The sequence below is a fragment of the Drosophila biarmipes genome, chromosome 3R (genome assembly GCF_025231255.1).
Source record: "Drosophila biarmipes strain raj3 chromosome 3R, RU_DBia_V1.1, whole genome shotgun sequence".
In the NCBI taxonomy this organism is placed as follows: domain Eukaryota; kingdom Metazoa; phylum Arthropoda; class Insecta; order Diptera; family Drosophilidae; genus Drosophila; species Drosophila biarmipes.
This window is the reverse complement of record NC_066616.1, coordinates 10,332,805-10,358,992: the sequence shown is the minus strand read 5'-3', so window position 1 is coordinate 10,358,992 and position 26,188 is coordinate 10,332,805. Positions and strand designations below refer to the sequence as shown.

Sequence of the window (26,188 nt, the reverse complement as noted above, 5' to 3'; positions counted from 1 at the left end):
AAGACGGCAGCAACTTCAATGAAGTCAATTTTACGATAATGATATTTTCAGGAAAGTAAAAAAGCCCGGAGAGGGGGCCTGTGACTGCGACTCGGAGGCGAAGCCCTGCCGATTCATATATAAACATTGATTCAGACCCGGCCAGCAGCTCATGTACCGTTGGAAATTTCTTGCCTTTTCTTTTCTTTTCTCACAGCGCTGTGTATAAATTTTGTTTTGAACGTGTGTTTTGTTGCTTTTTCGTTGTTATTGTCTTGCACAAATGTAGGTCAAGTTGTACGCCCGTGTGCGTGTGCGAGTGAGTATCTGTGTGCGGCTCTCGTGGGACGGCGCTGCGCACCGGGGTGGATCCCGGGGGCGGCTCTGGAGGGGCTGTCGTCCCGTCGCACTCCGAGTGACTGACTAAAAGTCGGGCGAAGAGCCGCAGCACCGACAGTATTTTCTAGCAGCTCCATCCCCGGCCAACTTTCACTTAGAAAGTTCTGCTTGCGGTTATGCGGCATCGGTTTCGGCCTTTGCTTTTGCCTGGATACTCTTTTGGATCACTTACTCGCAGAACTCACACTTCTCGCGGAGGAAAGTATGAAGAACGAGGGATAAGCCGCATTTGGCGTCTTCTGAAGGTTTTATTTATCGTGCTAAATACAGAATTTTACATGGTATTGGGGCACGGAAAATTTCGGTTAGTCTTTCTTTGCCAAAACTGCAATATTTCTGGAATATTCTGGAATATACTTGATGTGGGGTAAGGAAAGTTCTGACTAATCACCCCTTCTGGAGTTGCAGTCTTTCTGGGATATTCCCAACCTGTGAGCTAAATAAAAATGTGTTGCTAAAAGCAGTGCTTTCGTGCGAACTAGAGCTGTCATTTTCTTAGTCATAGATCTTAACTAATTACCAGCTAGGCAGATTACATTACAATAAGTTCGAACAGCTGTCAGCAGTCAATCTATTACTTTTGTCTGAGTATATCAAGCATTTGATATATCAAGCATTTTATTATATATTTTAATAATAAGATTTCTTATTACACTTAAAAATGTGCTTAAATTGATTATAAATTAATGGCAGCAAATAAAAAAAACCTTTAGGCCCATTTCTTAGCTTTATAAACCTTAAGATGCTTTACTGAGGAACCACCTTTCCTTTAGAGGGTATCTGGAGTCCAGCCGGACCCTCTCAGCCCCTGCTCGAGCTGGCTGTTTTTTCGGGCCGTTATGAGTTGGCCTAAAGTCTGTGGCTGAAAGCGATATTCATTCATGCCACCGCCAGCCAGTTAACTGGGTCAGCGCGCGTGTGGGTTCCTGGGAAGATCTGGTGCGACTCGGGCCTAAACGGCAGTATCAGATGGGCTAAAAGCGGATTTGATCGCCCAATTGGGCTTCCAATGCGAATCGCTGGGCGCCGAGTGTCTGGGAAAGCTTCCGTTAGGCGACGTCATCAGCGCCGGCGGCGCAGCAACCTTGGCGCTCGGCGATCAGCTGTTCGCTCCGAGTGGATTTCCCTGAACTTCATACTGAAAAGCTAATGTGCGCGCGTGTCTATTAATAGCCTCTCTTAGCCCGCGCTTTCCCGCTCTCTCTCAGCGCGTGTGGGGCTCTCGGGGACTTCCTGCTGGAAAAACCTGCTGGCAGAGAGCGTGGAAAGCTCCGGCTCTCTTTGGTGGAAATGTGGCTCTCCCAGCGAGAACCGCAGGTTCTCGTCTGCTGCAGTTGCTGCCCTCTCTGTGTGCTATTATTGACCTAATCACTTGTGGAGCACAAACGAACATTGAACTTTTACTTCCGCATCAGCATTGCCGCTCGAGATTTTCTCTTTCGCTGGGTTGCATTGGGAAATGCGTTTGCTTTGCGACCCCCTCCGCACCGCCAGGGGGGCTTTCCATTTTTATTGATCATTTCCAGGCCGCTCGGCCGCCGGCGACCGCCCAGTGACATTAATTAATGCCCACAGATTCATCAAATATGCGCTGGCCGTTTGGAAAATCATATTTTACGCTCCCCGGCAGCAATTTGTCCGCGCCAGAGCCCCCGAGTGGTGTGCCAGTGTGTGTGTGGGTATCTGGAAAATCTTGTAATTTAATGCGACGATTTTGTGCGCGGCCCTGGTCCATCTACGAGATACAAGCGCGGTGAGGAGTCCCAGTGAACAGTGAAAAGGCCATCGCAATCTCAGTTTTAAATATGATTTTCTTTTAATATTACATCTCTATGGGTGTGTGGGGGTGTGTGGTCGCAGGTGTGGACATATAAATAGCTTAATACGCTTAGGATCTAAACAAAATGTCTCGCTCCGAATGGTTTTCCAGGCCCTCAACGGGGGGTGGGAAAAACATTACTCTCGTTGGCAATAAATAAAATGAATAATTTAAACAAACGAAGATTTGCTCGGGAAATATGACACTAAACGTAATACTCTTTGCGCAGTCTTTCCAGCTCGGGAAAACAACTACAAGTGTATGTGAATATATATATAACATATGTGGTATATAGGATATGGGGTATGTGTGTGCGCGATTCGTGATTTTGTGAACAGCAATGAACAGTATTTAGTTTAAATAGTATGATAATAAATAGTTAATGTAATAGGTATTGGTAGGCTACGCAAAACTACATAAATACAAAGGTTCGCATCGCAGGGGTCTGCGGGGAGGCCCCAGCTTTCTCCTGCGCCGGCAGCTGGAAGTCTCCTCGCGGCCACGGACGCGCAACCAGCGCGCTCCCCCAATCATGCCCAGAATTTCGGGTAAGGCACGGGCGTGTGGGGCTCTCCAGTCGGGCGGGTAGCGCTCAGTACTGCCCGGTGGGGTCCAGGCAGTCCTGTCGCCTCTTTTGGCGGCTCTCCTCGCGGGGTCGCCGATAGGTGCCGGTGGGGTCCAGCATTTTGGGTAGATGTGCCTTGGGGGTTTCTCCGGAGATGGGATGCTACTGCCTGCAACGCTCAGCCCTGCTTGCTTGGCCAAAGGGTCTGCTCCTTAGTAGGTGCCAGTGGGGTCCAGGTCGAGCGACATTTTGGTGCTTTTCTTGGTAACTCTTGGACGGGAACTCGAGCTGTAGGCTCTTCTGTCTGTCTGCTGCTGGCTCCTTCCTCAGTACTGACCAGTGGGGTCCAGGTAGGCGGCCATGGCTAGGATCTCTGGTTTTCGGGGAGTCTTCGCAGTTAGTTAACAATATCTTTCAACAGCTTCTTCCTCAGTACTGGCCGGTGGGGTCCAAGTAGGCTGCCATTTCGAATGCCGTGTGTTGACCAAAAATACTTGAATGACAAAACCGAGCTGGCTTTTGTTGCTGCTGCTGCTGCTGCTGCTGCTGACGCCTCTCCTTTGTTTAATTTGAATCAACGCGATATTGAACTTTATACTGGTTCTCGGCGCTGTTGTTGTAAGTTCTTTTATTATCACCACCAGTTGTTGGGTTTCTTGGCTGATTATACAGTCGCGTTTGGGAGTGTTTTTTCGGTTCTGTGTGTGTTCAAAAGTCGCTGACACTTGGTACTTTGCTGTTTATAATATTGACGGTTGGTTGTTTGCTTTGCTTGGAAAACGACACGGAAAATCTCGAAGGGTTTGCGTGAAAATCTGCGGACTGGGCTGCCTGAGGTCTCAGAGTGTGAGCTGCTGAGCTGGTGATCTGCACTCGTCGAATGTTGTCGATCTTTTGATTTGATTTTCGTCAAGTCGTAAGCTTAAATGCTCGGCCGGCCCGACGGCGCTGCCGGCGTCGCAGTCGAGCGCTGCGAGAGCGGGAGCGAGTGCAAGAGAGAGCGGTAGAAGGCAGGTGCGCCGCTCTTAGGGGGCACTTCTCTCTTAGCCGAGTGGGCGCGAGCGAGTGGGGAGATGGTCGTGTTTTCATTCATTTCCAGGTAGAGCGCGCTCTCTCGCTCCCGCTCCCGCTCTCGCTCTGCTCACACCCACCTGGGTTTCATTCACGAAACAGCTGTTTCTGATCGAGTGCCCTCGTTATGCTCGCCCGTCCAGGTGAGTGTGCGTGTGTGAGGCGGCGTCGTGTGCGCGGCTCCTGGCTGCGTGTGTGTGTGGCGGGGGAACTCAGGTAGGAACTATCCTGGAATTCCATTGGTCCTTCGCTTCCCGATCCGGGATCCTGAGACAGCAGACTCCACCTTCTTTTGAGGGCTAATTGAGGCGCATCGACCGGCAAATTCGTTTGGTCTCAGCCAAATACACCCGAAAACTAAGATCTCCAAGTCAATTCCAAATAGTTCTTTAAATATAAAGCCTTGTTCTTTGAAGACAAGAACAAGAAAATGAAGATATATCAATCATGAAAATTAACCACAAATATAAATGTCTTTTCAAAACTCTGTAGGTAAGTTTAGCTTTTTCTGTCCAAGGCATTTCTTAATGTTGGTCAAAACACCTACAAAGATAGGTTCTCCAAATCTTGAAAAACTATAATGTTAAAAAAATAGTTACAGATATATTTTCAAGAAAAACATACAGAAATCTCTAGATCATCTTTTATTTGTACATCGAGAACAAGATCTAAAATATTTTGAATCAGAGTGGTATGGACATATTGTAAATGTTACCATTTCATAAGCTCAACTTTTATAAATTTTTAAGTAAAAATAGGGTTTTAACTTTCCAATACAAGATAGTCTTTTATTTGTACTCCGAGATCAAAATCTCAAATATTTCAAATCAGAATGGTATGGATATATGGTAAATGGTATCCTCTACCTTTGTTTTTATTAAAAATCAGAAGACTACGTATGTGAGTAATATCGCAAAATTGACATACTTACAAAGACAAGTTTATAAACAAACCTTCCATCTCTAACTCTATAAATAAACCGGCTAATCTCCATTAAATGTAATGTGCCATTGAACATTCCCTTTACCCGCATTTCTGGAAAACGAGCAAATATAGATGTTAACCGAAGATTACTGCTGTCGCCGCTTGGTCAAACAAAGACGCTGAGGATCCTTGCCAAAATGCTAATATCCTTATGTGGCATAAGTCCCAAATTAATGGTCTTTGAGCCGGCGGCGCGACGGCACTGCCCACTTTACGTGACATTTGTGGTAGCCTAAGCCGGCCTGAAAGGGGCTCAAAAGGCTTAGGCCGCAACTGCCGACTCATAAAAAGGATAAGCGCTCGGCATGAGTCAGCAACCGACCCACCGACGGGTGCTTCCGCGAAATGCGACACCGGAGGCAGGTCCACTCACAAAGGACCGCCGAGATGCGACAAAAAATGAGACACTGCACCGAGGTGTTGCAGAACGTCTCGATTTTTTCCATATTTTTAGCCCAAAAATTGCTCCGTGTCCAAGTCAGCTGGCGAGGCCAACAGAAGGCCGATTACAAGGTGTGTCATCTGCGGCACAATGGGAAATATAAATCCTTTCGTTTTATTACAACGACGTAAAAAACTCGAAAACAAGCGAGGCAGCCGGAGTGCCACTGGGACTTCCGGCAGGGTAAAAAGTATTCGCCTGAAGGACGGCTGCTCGGCACGAGCGGGGGATGCAACCCTTTGGCACGGGCCCGGAACCGGAGTCGGGACTCCCCTCGAGATCGAGATGATGTAAGATGATCACAGCAGCCTTTGGCACGGGCTTGGCAAAAAAGGGAGGCGCTCTAGAATGAACTGAACTGAGACCTTGAATGAGTCTCAAGTGATCTCTTACTTTAAACCATTTATTCATTCATCAAATTATCTTTGTTACCTGAATTCTAGACGGTTTTGTGTGAAACTTATAGATACTTAAAAATAATACATGTGTAAGTAATAACTATTTGTCAAAATATTGAAATAAACATTTACATTTTTACTTGGTTAAAAAGAAACCTCATTATAATGGTATCTTTAATGTACATATATATGCCTTTCAACTGTTAGATGGAACAAATATGATTTGTAGTGAAAACTATTTATCAGAAAACAGAAACAAGCAGCTTTTTATATATATGCAAGTGTTAGACAAACTAATACATTTTTTGGTGTAAAATAGATATCAAAAATACAGAAATAAACTTTTTTTGGTTCCTATTCTTATAGATACATTATTATAAAGGCCAATTTAATATTGTAAATATATTAATTTCTGTGTATTGTTAGGGTAATGTATAATCTTTTAACTCTGTGAGTTTTTATTGTTTTAAAACCTTGGCTTGAATGGAAACCATTGATCAAAAATACAGAAATAAACATTTTTTGGTTCCTGTTCTTATAGATACATTATAATAAAGGCCAATTTAATATTGTAAATATATTAATTTCTGTGTATTGTTAGGGTATTGTATAATCTTTTAACTCTGTAAGTTTTTATTGTTTTAAAGACTTGGCTTGAATGGAAACCATTGATCAATATTTCAAAAATCACAGATACTTCCTATTAAGAAATACATTTCATTACCATTTTATATTTAAAGAGATATATAAGGATGGTTTCAAGCAGCTGTGGTTTTTCCTGCATGAGAAACTCTTGGGGTCCATTAACCTTATGCGCTTGGGTCACTCGGCCTGCAGTTTTCCGTTAGTCCGTTTGAGTTACCTGGCGTGGGATCCCCAGCGAAATTTACCTTTTTGAGTGCTGCCCCGGATGCGCATCATCCTCGCTGCACTTTGGCGCTTCCGCTTCTGGGTTTTCACTTTCTAAACAGTTTTTGCTTTTTTATTAACGAATTCGTTATGCATCGTTTGGGTTTTCGTTTTCCTTTCCGTTTTGCACCTTTTGCTTTCCCGAACGCGCCACGTGCCACATCCAACATTTGTTGGCACAACTGTCAGCCGGTGAGTTTTCCCCCTCGCTCACTTTCCCTGCCGCCTTTGCTTTGTAATTCGATCAATTTAATATTTTTTAGGGGGCCCAGGACGGCTGCTGGTGCGGTTTTCAGCTAACATACGTCTTGCCAGACTTATGCAATGTTTGCCGAGGGCCCAGACTTCAAGAAAAAACCTCCAAACGGTCTTGGAGATAGGTTCAAATTTGGGTCAATGTTCGTTGTTTATTTCGGTTTGTGCACATTTAACAGTATTTTCCGCTGAGTTTTCTTGCTCTTGGACTTGGCCATGCAATGCTGCAGTTTTTTCGGTTTGTTTGCTATTCATAAATTGCCATTGCAATGGCAAAAACTTGTTATAGTTGCTTACTTTTTGTGTTGTTTGTTGCTGCCGCGTTGACAGTTTCAACACTCGTGCTTTCGGGCTTTAGCTTGCTGGGTTGGTGAATGATAAATGGCAACTTCTTTGGCCTGGTAAACTCACCTAAGTTGCTGGAAGCACTTGATACTCCGTGAGATAAGCTTCCCAAAGGTAACTTACTCGTAGTCCTGAGTCCAGTTGATCCAAATTGAAGTTGGCAATAGTTTCTGGGATAGCCCAGATGTACAGAACACCCACTTAGATTATTGACCTCCTATTGAAACGATTCTTTGGGTAAATCCGTTTTCCGAAAGTAGCGCCATCTCATCCGATAAAAATATCTTCTAATATATATAGGCATTTTAATTTCAAATTCAAATGCTTAAAATAGTTAGTAGGTCCAATGAGATTTTTCATTTTAGATTTAAAGTAACATGCCCTTGTAGCTATCCCATTTCGTAGTCTTTTTCCAAGAATCCTGACCAGGGCAACGACTGTGATCCACGTGCCCGGCGGCACCAGTATAAATTACTTGGTGAACTTTTACTCCAGATTCGGTCAACGAATTTGATCAAGTAAACGTGACTGTGATGGAACTTTTCCTCGATTTCCAAATCCCAGTCCCCAGTCCGCATTTCGCTTGTTAAACACTCGGCATCGGAACCGCATCGGGGAATTGAATATGCTAAATCGACCTATCGATCGGTTCATAACAGACGCACTGACGCAGTGACTCCGAATGCAAATCCCTCGGATGCCTTGCTTACTTGTCTTCGGGCCAACGGCAATTGCCGAAACTGAATGAAAGAACGGGCCAGGATATTAGGTAAGTGGCCGGCTGTTCTCCTGGGGTCGTTCTCCGTTAATGGCACCAATATGAGCGGAAAATCCACGGGCGGTGCATAAGAATCTGCATATGAATGCGGCATATTCCCTGCCATACTCCATACTCCTCACCATGCGGCCCATACGGACTGTCGATCATTACACAGCGGTCAAACGGTCATTGGCCTGCTTGCGCATCAGCCGCGTATCTTGCAGATACTCCTCCTGAGTATCGCAGTATCTCGGCGTCTGAGTATCTCAGTTTCTCGATGTGGATGTGGTGGCCACCACTGAATGCTGCTCGCTGGCACGTAAGCAGTCTTGGCATCTTTCACCATGTGTTGGCGCAGCTTACGCAAAATTATTTATGAAAACAGAGCCCGGCAGCAAGAAAAACAAGCGTGTAGAAAGTCTATCTTTGGCCATCGAAGTTGCAGATACCCTAGTGATCGGATATTTTTATCAACTGTTGTGATTCTCCATTTCAAAAATTATTTTCGAAAGAGCTACCTTCCGTGGAAAATCTCAAGAGAATAGAAGCCATCCATCAGGACCTTTATAATATTTTTTCATAGAGCAGATATACTTATTGTATCATGTTGGAATTTATAAGTCATGTTCTTACAGCAGACCACTTTATTTCCTGGCCAACTTAGATTACCTTTCTCCAGGGTAGGAAAACAGCAATTGCCTTTGATTCTGAGCTATCAATCAACGGCAGCGCCTTCGGTATGGAAATGGTCGGGCGGAGTTCTATGGAAATTCCCAATCGATTTGCATATGTGACAATCGACGACTGTGATTGTAATTGCAATTATCGTGCAGTTTGCGGGGCGCTCGGGTCTCCAAGTATCCAAGTAGCCGGGTAGCCGCGTATCCAAGAATCCGAGCACCGTATCCAAGTAGCTGGAAAATGGAGATGAAGATGGAGAGTGCGTGCGCGTATCTTATGCATGCCAACTATGAACCTTGTTCGCGCTCTTATTACAGCTCTGTTATTGATTTCATAATTTATCAGTTGCGCCTGTCAATGGCCATTAGATCAATGCATCGAATTGCATGCATAGCAAAGGCGCCGCCTTCTGAATGGGAATATCTTTTTGGATTACGAAAGCCCCAGGACGATGGCCTTCTCGAGGGGGTGGCACAAACTGCCAGAGGAGTGGGGCTAAGAAATGACAAATCAATCTGTTGGCAATCAAAAATGACTTCCCCATGGCTTCGTCGCGATTTTCACCCAATAAGGAAGCAAAGCAGCCAGCAGCACATGCAACATCAACCCGAGCAACAACAGCAACCAGAAACTGCAGTCAAGCAAAACACAAAGTGAGTAAAAGCCGCATACACTCAGCAAAAAGTCAGGCACCTGCGTAAGCGAACAGGTCGCAGAAATCAGGAGCATCGCGGATTTAATTTTGAATGGTGATTGGAACTTGTCGTCTGCGCTCTTTTCTGGCACAAGCTGATGAATAGATCTTTATTTTAAGCCTGAATTGATCAGGCTTGAAATAAATAAATAACAAATTTCACCGGGTTGCTGAATTTTTCTTATAAGGCATTTACGTGATCTTATAAAATGATGTTACGGCGAACGACTAATTTGTTTTGTTAGCGTTGCACGTTTCGGTGTTATAGGTGGTAGGTGCCTATATAATCTAGTAGTTATGGGATCTCATCTATAAAAACATTTCTGTTGGTCTCGTTATTATAATCTAAAGTTTACCATTGATTTATTTTTTTTCGGAATAATTAATCATTAATATTTCGGAATAGAAAAATAAATCACCAGAGTATCTCATCAAAACATGGGGTTGTAAAAATAATAAATTATAGTGTCTCAAGGTTGTGAGCATCACCCTCGACATTTTGAGTTAGGATCTTAAGCAAATGTTTGCTTCACATAATTTAGAAAGTTCTGTGAGCCCATTTCTCTCCGTGCATCTGCCGCGGGCCCTATAAATCTGGTGTGCCTCGGGAGACCGGAGACTTGGTCTCCAGCGAACCAGCCAAGTTTCGCCCGAGCAAGAGACCGGACCAGTTGCAACCGACCAGTTGGCCTAGGTGGCTTTTTCTGGGGAGAAGGAAGGGAAATGGGGACCGGGGACTGGGGACCCGGTGATCCGGGGGAGGAGCTGGAGGCTGCTGCTTGGAAGTAAAAATAACCTCAGCTAAGTTCACTGGGGCGAGGTTGAATGAACTCGCAGAGAAATGTGATTTGCCTCCCCGGCGGCCACTCTCGCCATCTGCAAGTTGGCAACTTGTTTGTGGCTGTCGGCAGTCGGCAGTCCACAGTCCGGATATATCAATAAGTGGCCTTTTGCCTATGGCTTGAGCCGCGATTGCAGTCTCAATTTCCCTCAATTAAACCTTGTATTTTGCGGGCAATTCGCGACAGCGATTCGGCTGCAGACGACAGATACAATTAACTTATCGCGAAAAAGTTTCCGGAAACTGACTGACTGCCCACACAATCGGTACTGGGGAATCTGAATTTCAATCTGGGGGAGCTGAGCCCCCCAAAGGGGGCTTCCGCAGGGGGAAAATCGCGAGTGGCGAGTACCGGGAAAGCGAATGCAATAATACACTCGTATCACAGACGCTCGCGGCTCGCGTTTAATATGTTTGTTGACATCCAATTAGAGCGATTTCCTTCCTCATTAACAATCGCAGCAAGTGCGGATGGTGCGAGGGGGAGCTCGAATATTTAGTACCCATTAAAGCCGGGAGTCTACCCAGAGCATTGAAATGCAGAAGAGAAATCTTTAAACTATTATGATATTTTTAGATTACTTAGATATATGTATATTCAGATACAAAAAATATATCCGTAACTTACACATCTTCTTTAAAACTAGATTAGATTGGCATGAAATCCCAAAATTATACGAACATGTTGTATATTTATCTATGAAGTTCTAAGTTCAGATCATGTAATATTTCTAAAACTTTGAATATTTTTAATATATTTTTTAACACCGGTTACCTAATGCAGTGGGCCCCTCATACCCGTCGTACCCTGCTGCAAACTTATGGAAACGGAGAGTGCTGTGAGCTGGAACGCAGACGTTGATGTTTTGAAATTTAACTCAAGCGTCAAAAAATTATAGCAAACATGAACGAGGTACAGGAGGCACACACACCAGTTCCGGCCGAGTCACACAGATACGGCTACTGGGGAACTGATGTGAGTACGAGTACGGGCTTGAGTGCGACAAACAATTAGATCTGCTGTGGACAGTGTGGCGGTGGCGATGCATTTTCCTAGACATCACGGGCACATCATGCCACCACCTCACGGCCGGGTATCTGGCAGATACTCAGATGTACGTATACGCCATCGCCCAGATACTCGTACTAACTCACGCACACTGAGCCGCAATTAGAGCTGCTGGCAACTCTGCACGCCCAAAGTACAATAAACCCAGATATAGCCGCACTCAACACAATGATAGTCGTCGAGTCGTGGGGTTTTTGAACTTGCTCCTCTCCGCGATACCTACGCCTCCCATGTGCCACCCCATCTCCCCGTACTACCTGCCTACTGGTCTCTCGCTGCTAGTTGGTATCTGCCTGGGTTTTATGACGTTGGCGCCGCTTTATGGCAAACATTTAGCGGAACGCTTAGCAGCCAAATGGCTTTATTATTGATGCCGGCGAGCGAATGAAACGAAAGTGAAAGCCTGTGCATTTGGCTCTGGCGATTTGGGCCACTGACGCGGCTTCCTACGATCCACGGGGATCCGTTTAATTGGAGTGCATTTCCAGGCCATTTCGGGGCTATATTTTCTTTGTTTATTATTATTTTCTTTATTCATGAATTATTTTTATAAAAAATGTTGAAGGAAGCGAGAAAATTGTATGTATTATGCATTTTTTAGAATATGTTTTTATATCCTTTTACTATCATTTGTAGTATTTAGTGTTGGCAAAGTTCGGATACTAAGCAGCCTTTCAGTAAATCATGACCACTTGGCAAGCAACCTGGCCACCTCCCCAGGACCCACCAGAACTCGGCTGCCCACTCCTTGTGGCCACTTCAGGAGCCCAGCAGAACAATCAGTGACTATGGAGCGCTGCTCCTGCAAACACGCAAGCTGGTTACATGGGAGGACATTTGGGCTTAGCTTTTGGTTTAGGTTGAGGTTGGCCCTGGCCCGGTTGGGCAATCCCGAGGCCCATGTACGGAGCACATAATGCCATTTACCCACAGGACACGGGTCGGGGCTGGATATAGATAGAGAGCTCAGCTGTCTCCATTACATGGCATGAATAACAAATCTAAACATATGTACTACACATAAATATGTGTACCCCAGCCGAGCAAACACAAGGAAGAAGCGAGAAAAAATCCAAAGTGGGGCCTGTACAGGGCGCACACACTCAGACAGACACGGGGCGAAACAATGTGGAACGGCAGGGGCGGATGTGTCGACACGGGGTGGCTCTACCCCTCCGTGGACTCTCGCTGCCGGCGACGATGACGATGATGATGATAGCCGCCACCCCCCGGAACCCCGGAACCCCGGAACCCGCTGAACCTCTGAGCCCCTGAACCCCTGGGCCTCCCCCGAAGTGCCCACACCCCTGGCCAACTCCGCAGCGGCACTTGTGCTCGCATCCTGCGAACCTATTCACATTTCATATACTTACATCAGTGCACTGGTGTTGGTGGCGACCCCTTGCCACGCCGCATGTGTGTGGGTGCCAGGGGCGTGGGTGGGGCGGGGGTCTGGCAAAGAATTGCATTTAAATACATTAAATTGTGTAAATAATATGCTACACATGTTGCCAGTTGCCAGTTCATTAAATACATGCCACAGATACAGATACATGCCTGGCACATGTATCTGACGGATACAGGACACTCACACAGCCCAAACACACTCGCAGGATACGTTGCAGACACAGATACAGATACTGGATTGGCTGTAAGCCACATGCAACGTGCCGTGTGTTCTGGTGTGTGCTCAACTGACCAGCAATTTATTTATGGCATTTTATCAATTTTATTTTCACTCCTCTCCGGTTCAGGATTTTTGTTATTTTTTTGGCCCCTCCGCCATTCGATTTGACCGCCGTTTTGACCCGTTTGACATCCACCAACTGGGCTCTGCTGCTCGCCTGTTGGCGTATCCTTTAAATGCAACTTGTGCGCCACTCGTCCGCCGGGCGCTCTGGCCCCGCCAGGCACTTGAAGCCCGCTTTGATCCTCTTAAACTAATTAAGCCTCGAGAGCGCCAACTTGAGCATGCACAGCGGCACGACATCAAAGCGTCTCCCGGGCGAGTCCGTAATCTTCAAAGCTCCAGAAATTCATTTAGAACAGGCTGCCAGCGGCCGGCAGCAGGCCACCGGAATGCTGCTCCCCCGGCGCCACAGGAGGTGTCCTGCGCCGGTGTTTATGTGTGTTTGACTCGCTTTTTCGGTTTTTTTGTCGCTCTGTTGAATATTATTTACCGTAAACGGTTAGGCGCACTCAATGGCACCTGCACTAGAAAAAATTAACGAATATATTATTATTTTAAAATATATTTTATACATCAATATTAATTATGTTGCATAAATCAGCCCTAAATGATATGGCTCATGGCTGAACCGCAGTTTATTTTTAAACATTTTTTTACATATAAATATTACAAATATTTATTATAAAAAAAATGGTTTAATGGTGATCTTTTCTTTCTTGTTTCTCTTTTCATCATCATTCTTAACACCCATTATAAAGAGTCCATCCATTGATCTTGTTTAAATAACTGAAACTAACAAGCTTCTACCATACAAACGAAATATTACTGAGCGAACATTAGGCAATCTTATTTTATAGTGATTAGGGATGAGGAAAGTTATAAATCTATTTTGTAACTTACTTGTAGTAAAATAGACCCAAGTCAAATGTCTTTAATCTCGTACTCGAATTGATTACAACTTTTTCTGCGAGTGCTGCACGTATGTACAGCCCCACATCTTCGCCAGACGGAGGTTTGAGATTTTTGAACCTGCTGGCGCTGGGTGCTGGCTGGTGGGTGGTGGGTGCTGGTGTGCGGGTGGGTTTTGGGTGCTTAGTGGCCGGTGTTGTGTGTCATGCGCATAGCTGGCGTGGCTGGCCCGTCTAACTGTGCTAATGCATACCAACGCCTGCTGCGGGTCCTCGGCGCCGGATAGCTTCTAATACTGAAATTCTCGCTTAGAACTTTCTAACGCGTACGCAACCCTAGGCGACGGCGGCGCAAAGGTATTAGAATTAGTTACCTTTTCGATTGCCGCACCTTTTCGTGCTTTTTTCCGGTACTTGCGCCGGTGTTTGTGACACCTGCGGGTGGAGACCGCAGTGTGCGGCTGGGCTTCCTGGTTGCCTGTTGGGGCCAGGTAAATTATGCAATCTTCGGCAGCCGCAGCGGCGACAGGTGCGCGACAGGAGCCAATCCACTCCTGCCGCAGGAGTTGGCGCTCATAATAATGGATTTTTTCGTATATTCCAACAAGGCGAACAGCAATCGGGGTGGAATTCCGGCTAAGCCCCTTGGGTCGTTAGATAAAACTACACACACACAAGGAGGGGGTGGCGTCTGAGGGAGGGGGCTACGCCCACAATTACTGTTATAACTAAAACTACGAAACTATAGTGTTTCAAAACTAACAGTATTACCATACCAGGCTATCAGGCCGCCAGAAGCCGCCAGCAGGACGAGCAACTATCTCAGTTGGCCCTCCTTTTGCACTACCGGGAAATAGTTGGGAACTCGCCTGGCTCTCTCCGGGCCGCTCTCGCTTGTGTGTGGAAAGCGAAAGTGTCCTGCGCTCTTGGCATTTGAAAACTACACATGTGAGGCGTCTAAGCCAAGCTAAGAAGCTGCCCAAACCGCCGGCTAAAAAGCTAAGCAGTGGAGCTGCTGCCCCCACACCCCGCTTGAATTACAACCGATTTTTTTCGCCGCACATGCACATGAAGCGTGTAAACTACCCCGAAAGCAGAAAAAGTTAAGGGTCGCAAGTCGGCTGTCACAGTAAGTGAAAGTAACCCTCGCTGGCGTCGAGAGTCGGGCGCTGAGAATGGAGTAGCTGGCGGACGAACGCCATGGATTCCGCCCGCTTTCGCTTGGCACCCGGGCGAAAGTGGAAAGAATTTTTGGAGCCGGCGGAGGAATACCGTCATTAGGCCAGCAGATGCCACCAAAAAGTGGCAGCGGCGCATTCCAAACCGATGACGTGGCCCCGAAAAATGTGACTGGCCCAAAGTGTTGCCGAAATAATTCGAAATACTTTGCGAGCACAAACATTATTTTCCCTCCTATTTTTTGGAGCCCATGGCCACGATGGCCCCTTGGCAACATTGGCCAGGGCGACACTTAGGACGCCTGGCTGCCAGGGCAGCAGAATCGAGCAAAAGCCACTGGAATGTCGAGTGCAGGCAGGGCGGAAGTGAGCTTAGGCAGCCACTTCCGGTTTGGCAGCCCTGATCGCCTGGTAAATGAAAATGCATCAGTTCCGCATGTGTGGCATGTTTGCCCCGTTTTCGGCATCGAATCCCCCGATATCCGTCTGTATATCGCGCACTCCGCTCCGCACGTTCGACGGGCGTGGCCGAGCGGGCTATTGATCCGTTGCATGTGCCGCACACGGCCACCAGGAACTGTCAACCGGGCGAAATCCCTCAGGAAACTTCGCCGTTCCAGGAGCGGCGGAGTGCAGGGCAGAGTTGCGCATACGCCCCGTGAGCCAAGTTTTAAATGCCAGCAAAAGTTTCAAAATGGCGCCGCATCTTAAAGTGCCAACTTGTGGCTCTATGGGACCAGGTGCCCAGCTGTTCGCAGCAGGCAGCCCGTAAAAATCGCCCGACCAGCATGTGTATATTATATAAAAATACCTCAGAATATGAAGTGACTTTGCCAATAAACTTGAGCTTATAAAGCGGGCCAGCACTTAACCCTCTAAAGTAGGCAATGGCGAATGAGTGCCATCTCGGCCACCTTTCCCGCCTGCCAGTGTGTGTGAGTGCTGCACCGCTTTGAGTGGCTTTAAAAAAATGTTTTCGAGCTGAAACGAGCAGGCTAGCAGGCCCAAAGACATGTGTTTTCAGATAAAAAATCTGTGTGTGATGCCCCCGTTGGGGGGAAATAAGAAGAAAGAAAAATCGAAGAGCGGCAGGGAAAAAAAGACGGCCTGCGCTGCCGTTGACTTTTATGGGCATTTAGCACGTCATTAAAACGTCAAGTCATCAATCTTCTGGCCCGTTCGAACAGGCTCGCAGCCCGGCCAAGAACTCCGATTCGATCCGGAAGGCCGAAAGCGAACTTTTCGGCAGCAAAAAGGCGGGCGCGTGGGCGGCCATTAGAAAATTTCCATTTTCGTCACACGTTGTCAGGCCAACAGGAGGGCCCAGAAAAGACCAGGCAGCCCAGGCAGCCCAGGCAGCCCCGGCGCTTTCGAGCTAAGAGTCACCGCATTCCAATCCCCATCTAGAAATGCTCGCCGCCTGTTGGCCAGATATTTCTCATAGAAATGTTAGAAAAAGAAAGGCCACCGCGAGCGTGCTTAGAGGCGGCATTAGAAGGTCTCCCGCTCTGGGGCAATAAATCTGGCATTTTAATGCGAAAACAGTCAACTTGTCGGCGTCGATTTCGAGCAGGATAACAGAGGCTTTGAGAGGTGGTTCTAATTCCTGGCAGGACATGCGCAGTGCCAAGAATTTCGTTGGCTTCTCGGCCCAAGCACAAGTTATGAATGCCTGCAGTAATGCCGGAAAATCTCTCTTTCGCTTCTGTATTTTTTTACTTGGCCCACTCCCACCAACGCCCCCGACTTACTGGCCAACTTTGGTTGCCTATTACCCTTACGATAATGATAAGAAATTTTTATGTCCCTGCCACGTGAGGGAGCGTCTGCATACATTATCAATGCACACACGCGGCGCGACAAACTTGGCGCCTAAATTAACGTCTGCGTGGGCGTCGCATTCCGATGGAGAAAAAGAAATATTGTAGATTCTGGTAGCGGGCGAACAGTACTTGCCAGTAGGTGGACACATTCCACGGCAGGACTCCCCATCGGAGGACCTGCACACTGCGCAGCCGCCGAGAGAAGGGAGAGAAAGTGCTGGGGATGCCGAGGGGAGCACGTTCAAAGCTGCGCACGAAGAACAGTGGGCGAGGGATTAAAATATGGTTCTTAGATGGATATTAATAAAAATATGTAATGAAGATAAAATATGTAGATATAAAAAGTAACTAATAAATTACAAAATAGTTTCAACGCTGATTTAAATCACGTTTTTAAATCTAAATTATCGAAATTTGTATCGAGTTTTTGCTACAAAATCAATTCCTATGATTTATTACAAATTTATTATTATTATTATCCAGAAATACTCAAGTGCCATAGGAAATGTTAATCAAACTAAATATGATCTTAAAGAAACGCAACTAATTTCTTAAGAACCAACCATTAAAGAAACTTATTAAAAATATAACAAGCCTTGATATATAATATCAATTTTAAAATGCAGTTCTTAAAATTATTTTAGTTAGACATGCTAATCAGACGGATTTGATCTTGGTGGAAACTGAGTTTAGGAAATATACTTTAAAAACCTGCGGTATTGCTCCACTGTGAAGACCTCCCCTGAGAGCTTATTCTTTATCACAGTGTTGGTGAGTGCTTTGTAACGAAAAATCAGATTGCTACGCAGTGTAAGCGAGCGCCACGGGGGTTGTTTGGTGCCCGAGACCCCTGCCCCCATGGCTGAGATTGTGGGGGCCTCTGTAAGTGGACGTACAATGTTGCTGGGCTGCCGATGCCTGCTAGCCTAGTAGCTTTTACAGGAATTCGTACTACAAAGCTACCAAAAATTTACATGTCACCCCTTACGGCAACTTAGTCGCTGTGCTTAGCGGCAACCCTTACAGACTTCGCATGTAATGTGTGTGCGGGGTGGCGTCGGGGATCGCAAGGCGCCCGGCACGCTCCCACATCGCTGCGGCCCTGATACAAGTTTGCATATTTCTAAATTCTAAGCGCATCTGCTCGAGGGTCTCGGAGTCGCAATCCGAATCCGACTGCCTCCCCGTCTCTGGGCCCAACGAAATCGAGAGTGGAAGGCGCTGCAGACGCACCCTCAAGGAAACTCGCTTGGCATACAAAAAATGAGGAACAAAACAACAACATAGGATGCTGCTGTTACTGAGGCACTGAGGAAAAATCTTTTTCAAAGGAGGAATAAGTAATGACAGATTGAGCGTACAAAAAATGTATATTCTATTTATATTTATAAATAGCGTACATTTTATTTATAGAGTGAATGCTATCAGACTTACGTTTTTGGAATGATTAAAGTTTTCACCCTTAATTTATTGTAAATAAACATTTTCTTAAATTGGGCACTAGTATAAAATAAAAATTCATAGTTGATGAAATGATTTTTTAAATAATAAATAAATAATTATTTATTAAATCGATGATTTTCTTAAAACAATCTTAAAATTCCTTTTAAAGTAATTTAATTCGAATATTTTATTGGATGAGCGTTAAATAAATTAATAGTTATCCTAGATTACATAAAATAAGTTTTCTGTTGGTCATGCGATTTTTTCTGAGTGTACAGGGAGACAAAGACAGAGGCAAATGATTTCCTTGATAGGCAGCCTCATAAAAAACCTGAGCCTATGCTATAGACAATGTGCACCCCGGCCGCAGAACCGAAAGGACCTTTTCACTTTTTGTGGGCCCTCTTGTTCTCGACTTGAGGTTTTTTCGCGGCTGCCACACTTCCTGGCTGCTGCAATTTGAGGGTGCCTCCTACCATCTTTCACTTTCAATAAAAAAAATAACAATGAAATTATAGAAAAAACCCGAGACTCTCAGTTTTTTCTTGGGTTTTTTGTTGTATGCAAAAGACAGCGAGGGCGCCATGTGGTGCGTGCCAGTTGCCATGGAGCATTTGGTTTTTTATGCCAAACGGATATGCGATATTCTGGGCGTAGGCCGGGGCAATCTCTCCACTCGATTCCCTTTCAAGCCGAGTCAATGGCTTTTGTGGTCGCCTAGCACGCGTCCTCCACTTGGCAGCTGTTGTTGGACACCGCCGGAACGAGATTGGAATGAATTCCGGCCAGATCCTTTGCATACTGGTCCGTACTTTGCAGCTGCCGGGCTGAATCCATCATCACGCCCCCACGGCTGCTCCCTGGCAGCCTCAATCAGTTGTCCACTTGAAGGTGTGCCTACCTGGCGATCACCTTTTCCTGCGCTCTTAATTGTTGTCAGCGCATTCGTCACACTTTTGCTTTATCCGGGAGTGGACCGTATCCGTCGACTGGACAATGGTCCGTGGTCCCTGGTCACTGGCCAAGGCCCAATGTGTCAATGGCTGCGTTAATAATGCGATTTGCATTTCTCCCTGTTCACTTTTCACCGGCCTTGTGCCGTTTGTCCTGCTGCTTGATTGAGTCGTCGTGCCCATTATCTAGCCTAATCCGCACCTTTCATCCAGGCCATCCTGACCATTCTCTGACCATCCCGACCATCTTGCCCTCCTTTGTCCCGCTGGCCAGGTCAGCATTGGCCGCGCCGGCTTAGTTTAATTTTGCGAACGCCGCTTGATTGACAGCCACTGGACATGAATGACCCTATGGGCTCTATCTATGGACAAGGCCAAATCCCGCATTTAAAGAGCAGTTAAACGCATTTCAATGATCTCGGATGCTTGTGTTCTTAGTTTATTTGGAAATATTTATCATCTAGTTTGTTCAGATTTAAATGTTATTGATTTATTGTGTACCAAAATGAATTACTATGTACTATATTTACATAGCTGCAGGTTAACATCTTGACCAAAAGTATTAATAATATATAAATCTCGATTAGATAGGCCCCACAGCAAAGCAGAGGAGACCCCGCTGTTGAAGAAAGGGGAAGGAGAATATCAGGCCGGACCACTTTGCACTGGGGGCCTCCACCATCACAGCGCCGAAATAGCTCAGTTGGGAGAGCGTTAGACTGAAGATCTAAAGGTCCCCGGTTCAATCCCGGGTTTCGGCAAAAAACTTTTTTGTGTTTTTTATTTGAAGATTTTAATTCTTTAAGGAAAAGTAATATTTCCAAACAACAATATAATCATTAAGAAATAAGTGGGAAAACGATCGGAAAACGACATTCACTTGAAAAATTCTCTTAAAACTAAAAAACCTTTTTATCAATTTCAACAAAATAAACACTTGCAATGTCTAGAAATAAAATTTGATTGATGTTAAGAATATAATAATGGTTAAATTTTCAGGTAAAACTAACAGAGTCTAAGTGAACTAGAGTCAAGATAAAAGTGCTTCCTAAAATAAACTAACTACGGCTGTTAACATGAATGAGGAAATTTAGCAGTTAAACTAATATATTTGACTCAATTTGCATTGTACCATTATGCTTGTCTGATTTGCTTTAAATATTTTGCTGCTCAAGAAAAAATAAAAAATGTTAGTGCTGCCGAAACCCGGGATTGAACCGGGGACCTTTAGATCTTCAGTCTAACGCTCTCCCAACTGAGCTATTTCGGCTGTGTTGATGGGGGCGCCAAGTGCCGTGTAGTTCCGCTGGCTGTGTTCTGCCCCCTTAGCCGGAGTCGAGTTGCTGTTGGCACTGCCCTCAGTTGCTGTCGTGTTGCTCGGCTGTTGCTGTGGGGCTTATCTAATCGCGGGCACATTAAAAATAGAACCTCTTGCCCGGGGCCGCCGTGCAGAAAGAACTCCCGGAAGATGGGGCCCGGGGGCAAAGATTGAGTCCCAGCGCCTGCGCCGAAGCCATCAAAGTCAAATGCATTTCAAATGCAAAAAGCCGGCTCTTGGATTTGGCTGAAAGTCTCCCGTGGCTACACTAAAAGAAAATATTTAACATATTTTTTAAATACTTTTTATTTTTGTGCAGACCTGATGATGTATTTCCCCTAGCGGTATATCTTTATGGCAACTAATAGACCTTTTGACCAGACTTGAATGATAACATAAGAATTAGCCTAAATCAACCAAACCTAATTCGTTTACCTAATATATATAAGATTTTTGCTCAATAAAATTATATAATAAATACGAAGGTGTAACTAGCTACTGAACATTCTTGTAAAGATTTAAATTGCCACTCCTTATAAGGTATTTGACTTGATAAGTGTGGTTTAGTTTAATAATATAATATTATTTTTTTTATAATATTATTTTTCTCTTTTATATTTTAATTTATTAGCTATATCTTTTATGTTTTTATGCCAGTGCTGCTCCTTCGTCTGCAGCCAAATCATGTTGGTTCCGCCACGATGGCACATGGCATCTAATGAACTGTTGTGGGCGGGGGAGGCGTGGCACCTGGGGTGCTGGCCTGGTGTCGCACACACTCACACACACTTACACCGGCACACACACAGCCAGCACAGCTCTGCTCGCTGGGCAACAAATCAGCCAGCGGAGAAAACCAGAAATGAAGCTGGGCCCGAGCCCAAGTTGTCGTTGTAAAATGTTTGCCTGCACGCTTTCCAATGGCTGCTTGGCCTCTTGTGGTTGTTGTAGCTAGTCGCTGTGGTTCTGCTGTTGTTGTTGCTGTAGCTGGTCGTGCTTCGCGGTCGTTGCCCCGCTGTGACGTCACCGGTTCAATGGCAAAATGTGACCCAGATTGTCTGAGCTGCACAACTAAGCTACACGGCGTTGTGCCTGTGTGTGCGCTTTGTTTGCCGTCTGTGTTGGCCACATTTCACCCGGCTCTTTAGAACCAAGAGCGGGCCCGAAGAGAGGGGCCCGCGCTCTTAGCCCATTTGTAAGATGGAGCCCCGTCGATTCGACGGAGTGGATCCCCTGCCCTTGGCTGTAACCTCTGTGGCTTTTATTTTTTGGCCACGGCAACAGGGGCATCAGCTTTCTATGCCCCAGGTTGGGCTCACCCTTCCCGATCCCAGACCCGATCCCTGGCTCTTTCCTCGAAATGGGGACACACGATTCTCAGCGGCAGAGGCTTCTCCTGCTGCCAAGTTGCCAGTGAGTCGGCTCGATTGCCTTTGTTGCCGTGTCTCCGTAATTATCGCTGGCCCGGCCAAGTCCCAAACCTCAAGTCGAACTCAAATTCAAGTCGCAGACACTTGAAGAAAGGTGGTATCCAAGTTGAGAGTTATTTTAAAGTACTAAAGTCGAGTAAAAATAATGATTATAGATCGCAAAAGCTTTGTTGTTAAGATATCGATGATTAATTACAACTTAACTGATTGTGCCTCGATAACAAGGGGATGAGGTTATCGTTCGAATCCCTTCACTATCTTGCATCGTTTTTCCCCTCCACCTCGAAGAAAGATGTTATCTAAGTCTTTGTTGTCATGTTATCGACGCTGTTTCAAAATAAACTCGATTACACCTCGATAACAAAGGGGATCATGGCCTATCGTAAACATTTTTTCACACAGTTATCGTTTGCTTCCATTGCTTTTTTCCAGTGCAGGCCAAGTCGGCCCCAGTCAAGAGTCCCAGGCCAAAGCAGTGTTGCGTGTAATTTGTTATTTTATTTTATTGTTATTATTACCGCATGCGACGTGCACTTTATTTTCATTACCAGTTGGGATTCTTTTCATGCATATGTAACTTCGTGTATGGGAGAGCATCTAATGTCATGCATCGGAATTGGAAAATGCTTTCATAGTTGCAGCAGTGGTTGCTCTTGCTTCTGCTGTGCTGCCGCCTTTGTTGCACGTGTGAATGTTGCAGTTGTGCCCAACTGGGCGGAGACCCTGGGCTTCATTTTTTTGTGGAGCTGGCCCAGCACCTACTACCAGGCTAATTGGAAATGCATAAATGGTAATTGATGGCTATAAATAAGATGATGATATACCCAATTTGCTGTGAGAGCGCGCTCTCCGATGATAGGGATTCGGAACCGTGCTAGGTAATCGATGATGTAGAAATGGGAATGGTGAGGCTCTGGACAGTGATTATTAACATGAAGAAGCTAATCTATTGCTCAGGACTATTCAGCCTTTAATATTCACTTTGATTTGTAAGTGTTATATATTTTGTGTTATTCTAAGTAGTAAAACCATCATGATAAAGTCGTGAGGTCTTTTCTTTGGCAATGGTCAGTTTTCCATCATGGGTAATGTGATTTTCCAAGAACCTAGCCCATTTCCTGGGGCTATCCGCTGGTGAATCACCGTGACATTTATGTGTTTTTAATTTGAACCTCGACCCATCAACCCAGCTTTTCTTCCCCTTTTCCAACGCGCTACAAATCGCCGGCAATCTGAACAAATTTGTGCAATTCATTAAAACGCTTTTGATTTGATATTGGCTGTGCTGAGCAATTAATTGCGCTTTTAACGATTCTCGCTCCCTGTCTCGCCCACCCAGAGCTCTCGCCCCCGTCTCTTTCGCACGTTCGTAAGCCGCATCAACAGCTCTCTATATAAACCCGTGGTTTTCATGGGGAAAGAGATGCGGAATAGAGAGACAGCGAGAGAGGGCAGAGAGCGATGCCGGTTGGGGGCCAGTTTGGGTTTGCAGGCCTCGCACGAAATTAACAATATTTATATAAACAAGTTATAAACAATGTTTGCCTAAACAGTGACAAACACACCAACACAGGCAGCCGCCGCAAACCAGTTGAACTCTCAATATCGCCCCTCTCCCTCTTGCCGCTGTGCCCCGTCTCTTTCGCGCATTACATGAGCGACGGATGCATGAGTAGCATACACTTCCGCATTTCTGAGGCCAGTTGCATTGCATTCTCTTCTCCCCTGTTGCCGTCTCTGTCACCTGGCCTATAGCCCTCTCTTTCCTTCCTCTTGTCACTCTCATACAGGCCGATGATCACTCTGCGGCTCTCTTACAGGCCAGCAATTGCTCTTTGCGTGCCAGCTGATTTTGTTTTGCTTGAACTTTTGCCGGTTTCAAGCCGCGGTCCGTGCACCCCTCTCTTTCTGGCCGCATATCGCCCTCTCCTTCGCCCCAGCTCGGCTGCTCGGCTTGTTTGTTTTGGAGCGGCCAGCCAAGCTCCTTCATACATTAGCATGTCAGACTGGACTGATGGCGACCCTGCCCAATGTCAATCATTTCTTGGCCCTGTCGAGAGAAGCAGGCCAAGAAGGCGGAACTCGTTTCCCCAAAAAACCCCACCCGTCGCCCCGAAAACCATTACATCGAGCTTAAATGCTTGTGTGTTACAATACAATCTGCTGTGGCACGGTCACACTGGCAATGAAAGTCAAAAAGAACCCACACTCCCAACCAAAAGCCGCCAAAAATAGGTAGGTGAAAACAAAAATGTAAAGGTTTTTGAAAAGCGTGTAAACTATAGGTATCAGTTCTTTATTGTATCTCTATCTAATTTGAGTCTATAGCCAGAAATATACTTTTATTTCTCTTGAATTTGAAAATTATTATGAAAAGTATCTTAAAGTATGCCAGAATGTATCTTAAGCCTTTTATTTTTCTAGAACTGTTAAATCAGATTTGAATGTATCTTAAAGTATTGTTATATATGTTTTAAGTTTTCTAGGGATTTCCAGGCTGTCGAACAAATACAAATTTAAAAATTTGTATCTTCTGAATAAGAGAGGAACTGTGAAATCGTTTCAACTTATGTTTCAAAGAAGATTCTAAGATTTTGTAAGCTTCGTAGATAGTTTCTAACCCAGTTTTGGTAATATATTTTCCGGTGCAAAAGTTTGGGAGCCCAAACCCACTCTCACGGCGAACGTGAGCCTGCACAGGTATTGGTGGGGCCTAGCGAGCTTGGCTTAACTTGGTTACAGCGCGGATGGGCCGGGATGGCCTGGTCATTTCATTCTTTTTGGGCCCGACTTACACACTTTGTGTTTGGTGTTTTGTATGCTGCATATGTGTGCCACTCGCTCTCACACACGGGCGGATATTTGGTTTTGCTTTTTCGGGAGGTGAATGGCCGCAACTGTCGTTGCCACTTTGGTAACACCGTGGCGCATTAAACGTAGCAGCGGTGGCGGCGGCGGACCAAAAACCAAAAGCCAAGCCACAACCTCGTCATCATCATCATCATCATGGAAGCCATGGCGGATCGCAGTGCTTTTTGGCACACAGAGGGAAATTGGGGTCGTAAGGGGCAGGAGGATGACCACACGGCAAAAAATATAATAAATATATTAAGGATGTGTGAATGATATATAAAAATATTATGGATCTGCTTAAAAAATCAAAATCTTTTCATTAAGCTCATGTAATGAGCTTAGTGAAAATATTTATTGTGTATAATATAACAACTTTTTCTCGGTGTACTTAAAAATTGAAGGGCAGGTCAGGCAAAGTAATGTTTAATTTGCTTTGCATTTTGTTTGGCCAAACTCCAGGCTGAGTCCCAAAACCTGGGAGCCCCGAAAAGACTGACGGTCTGAGTGACGGCTCCGCTGCTTCTGGCTCTTATTTCTGCTCTTGGCCCGAACGTAACTCACGCATTTTTATGGCCACACAAAAGTCTGGGCCGATGTTTAAGCGTTTTCACTGGTTCTTCAATATACCCCTGCAGAGGTTATCACCGTACTGTTTACACCGCCCTGCTCCTTTTGTTGGAACATATAAACATGTTGAAATATATTTTTAATAATATAGCTTTCGAGTGAAGTGTCACGTGTATCTTATTGATATTAAATTTATAATTGAGTTGTAGGTCTTATACATCATTGCATAGAAATGTGTGTGATCCACGTTTGAGATTGTTTTTATAAGTATTTGCTCTGTAAAATTTAAAAAAGTGGTGATTGTTGATACTGTACGTATAAAACAATTATCATTTTGACCGATTATATACAAATATACAGCATAAAAAATCATTGTTCTTTTTTTATCGACATTTTGATTTCATTAAAATGCTGCAACATAACGATATCAAAAATAGGAGGTGTATCCTTAAGAGAAATATAAGTGAAAAATAAGTCTAAATAAGAATATTACATCACCGTTTTTTAAAAACCAGAAATGCTTCAATTTGGATGTTCATGAATTTCTTTATTTGTATTTATAGTAACAATTTACTTATATATTATATTTATATACCGCCATCGCTCTACATATTTATATTATATTTGAAAGAATCCTTTTAGTGGATGAATCAAATTACAAAAAACAAATAAGTTTTCATGTTTGGCTGTTTTATACTAAATCGGATCGATTATCTCTATTTGATTATGCCTTCCGCTCTCCAATTTTGCTTTTAAGTGTGTGTTAGGAATTTTACAATTTTAAGTTATTTCCATAAATAATATAAATTTATTC

At 45.0% G+C, this 26,188-nt stretch overlaps 1 protein-coding gene and 2 non-coding genes across 3 annotated transcripts; 1 reads left to right on the top strand and 2 right to left on the bottom strand.

The window, feature by feature from the left end:
• Nucleotides 1-2,171: 2,171 nt before the first annotated feature.
• LOC108032239 (peptide tarsal-less AA) lies at nt 2,172-3,652 on the bottom strand. Its single transcript, XM_017106103.3, has one exon. The coding sequence runs from the start codon at nt 2,880-2,882 to the stop codon at nt 2,790-2,792; it is 93 nt and encodes a 30-aa protein (XP_016961592.1). The 5' UTR covers nt 2,883-3,652; the 3' UTR covers nt 2,172-2,789.
• A 16,242-nt stretch (nt 3,653-19,894) lies between these two features.
• Trnaf-gaa (transfer RNA phenylalanine (anticodon GAA)) lies at nt 19,895-19,967 on the top strand. The gene has a single exon. It is a non-coding gene; the product is annotated as a tRNA-Phe (tRNA).
• A 436-nt stretch (nt 19,968-20,403) lies between these two features.
• On the bottom strand, nt 20,404-20,476 carry Trnaf-gaa (transfer RNA phenylalanine (anticodon GAA)). Its single transcript has one exon. It is a non-coding gene; the product is annotated as a tRNA-Phe (tRNA).
• Nucleotides 20,477-26,188: the final 5,712 nt, after the last annotated feature.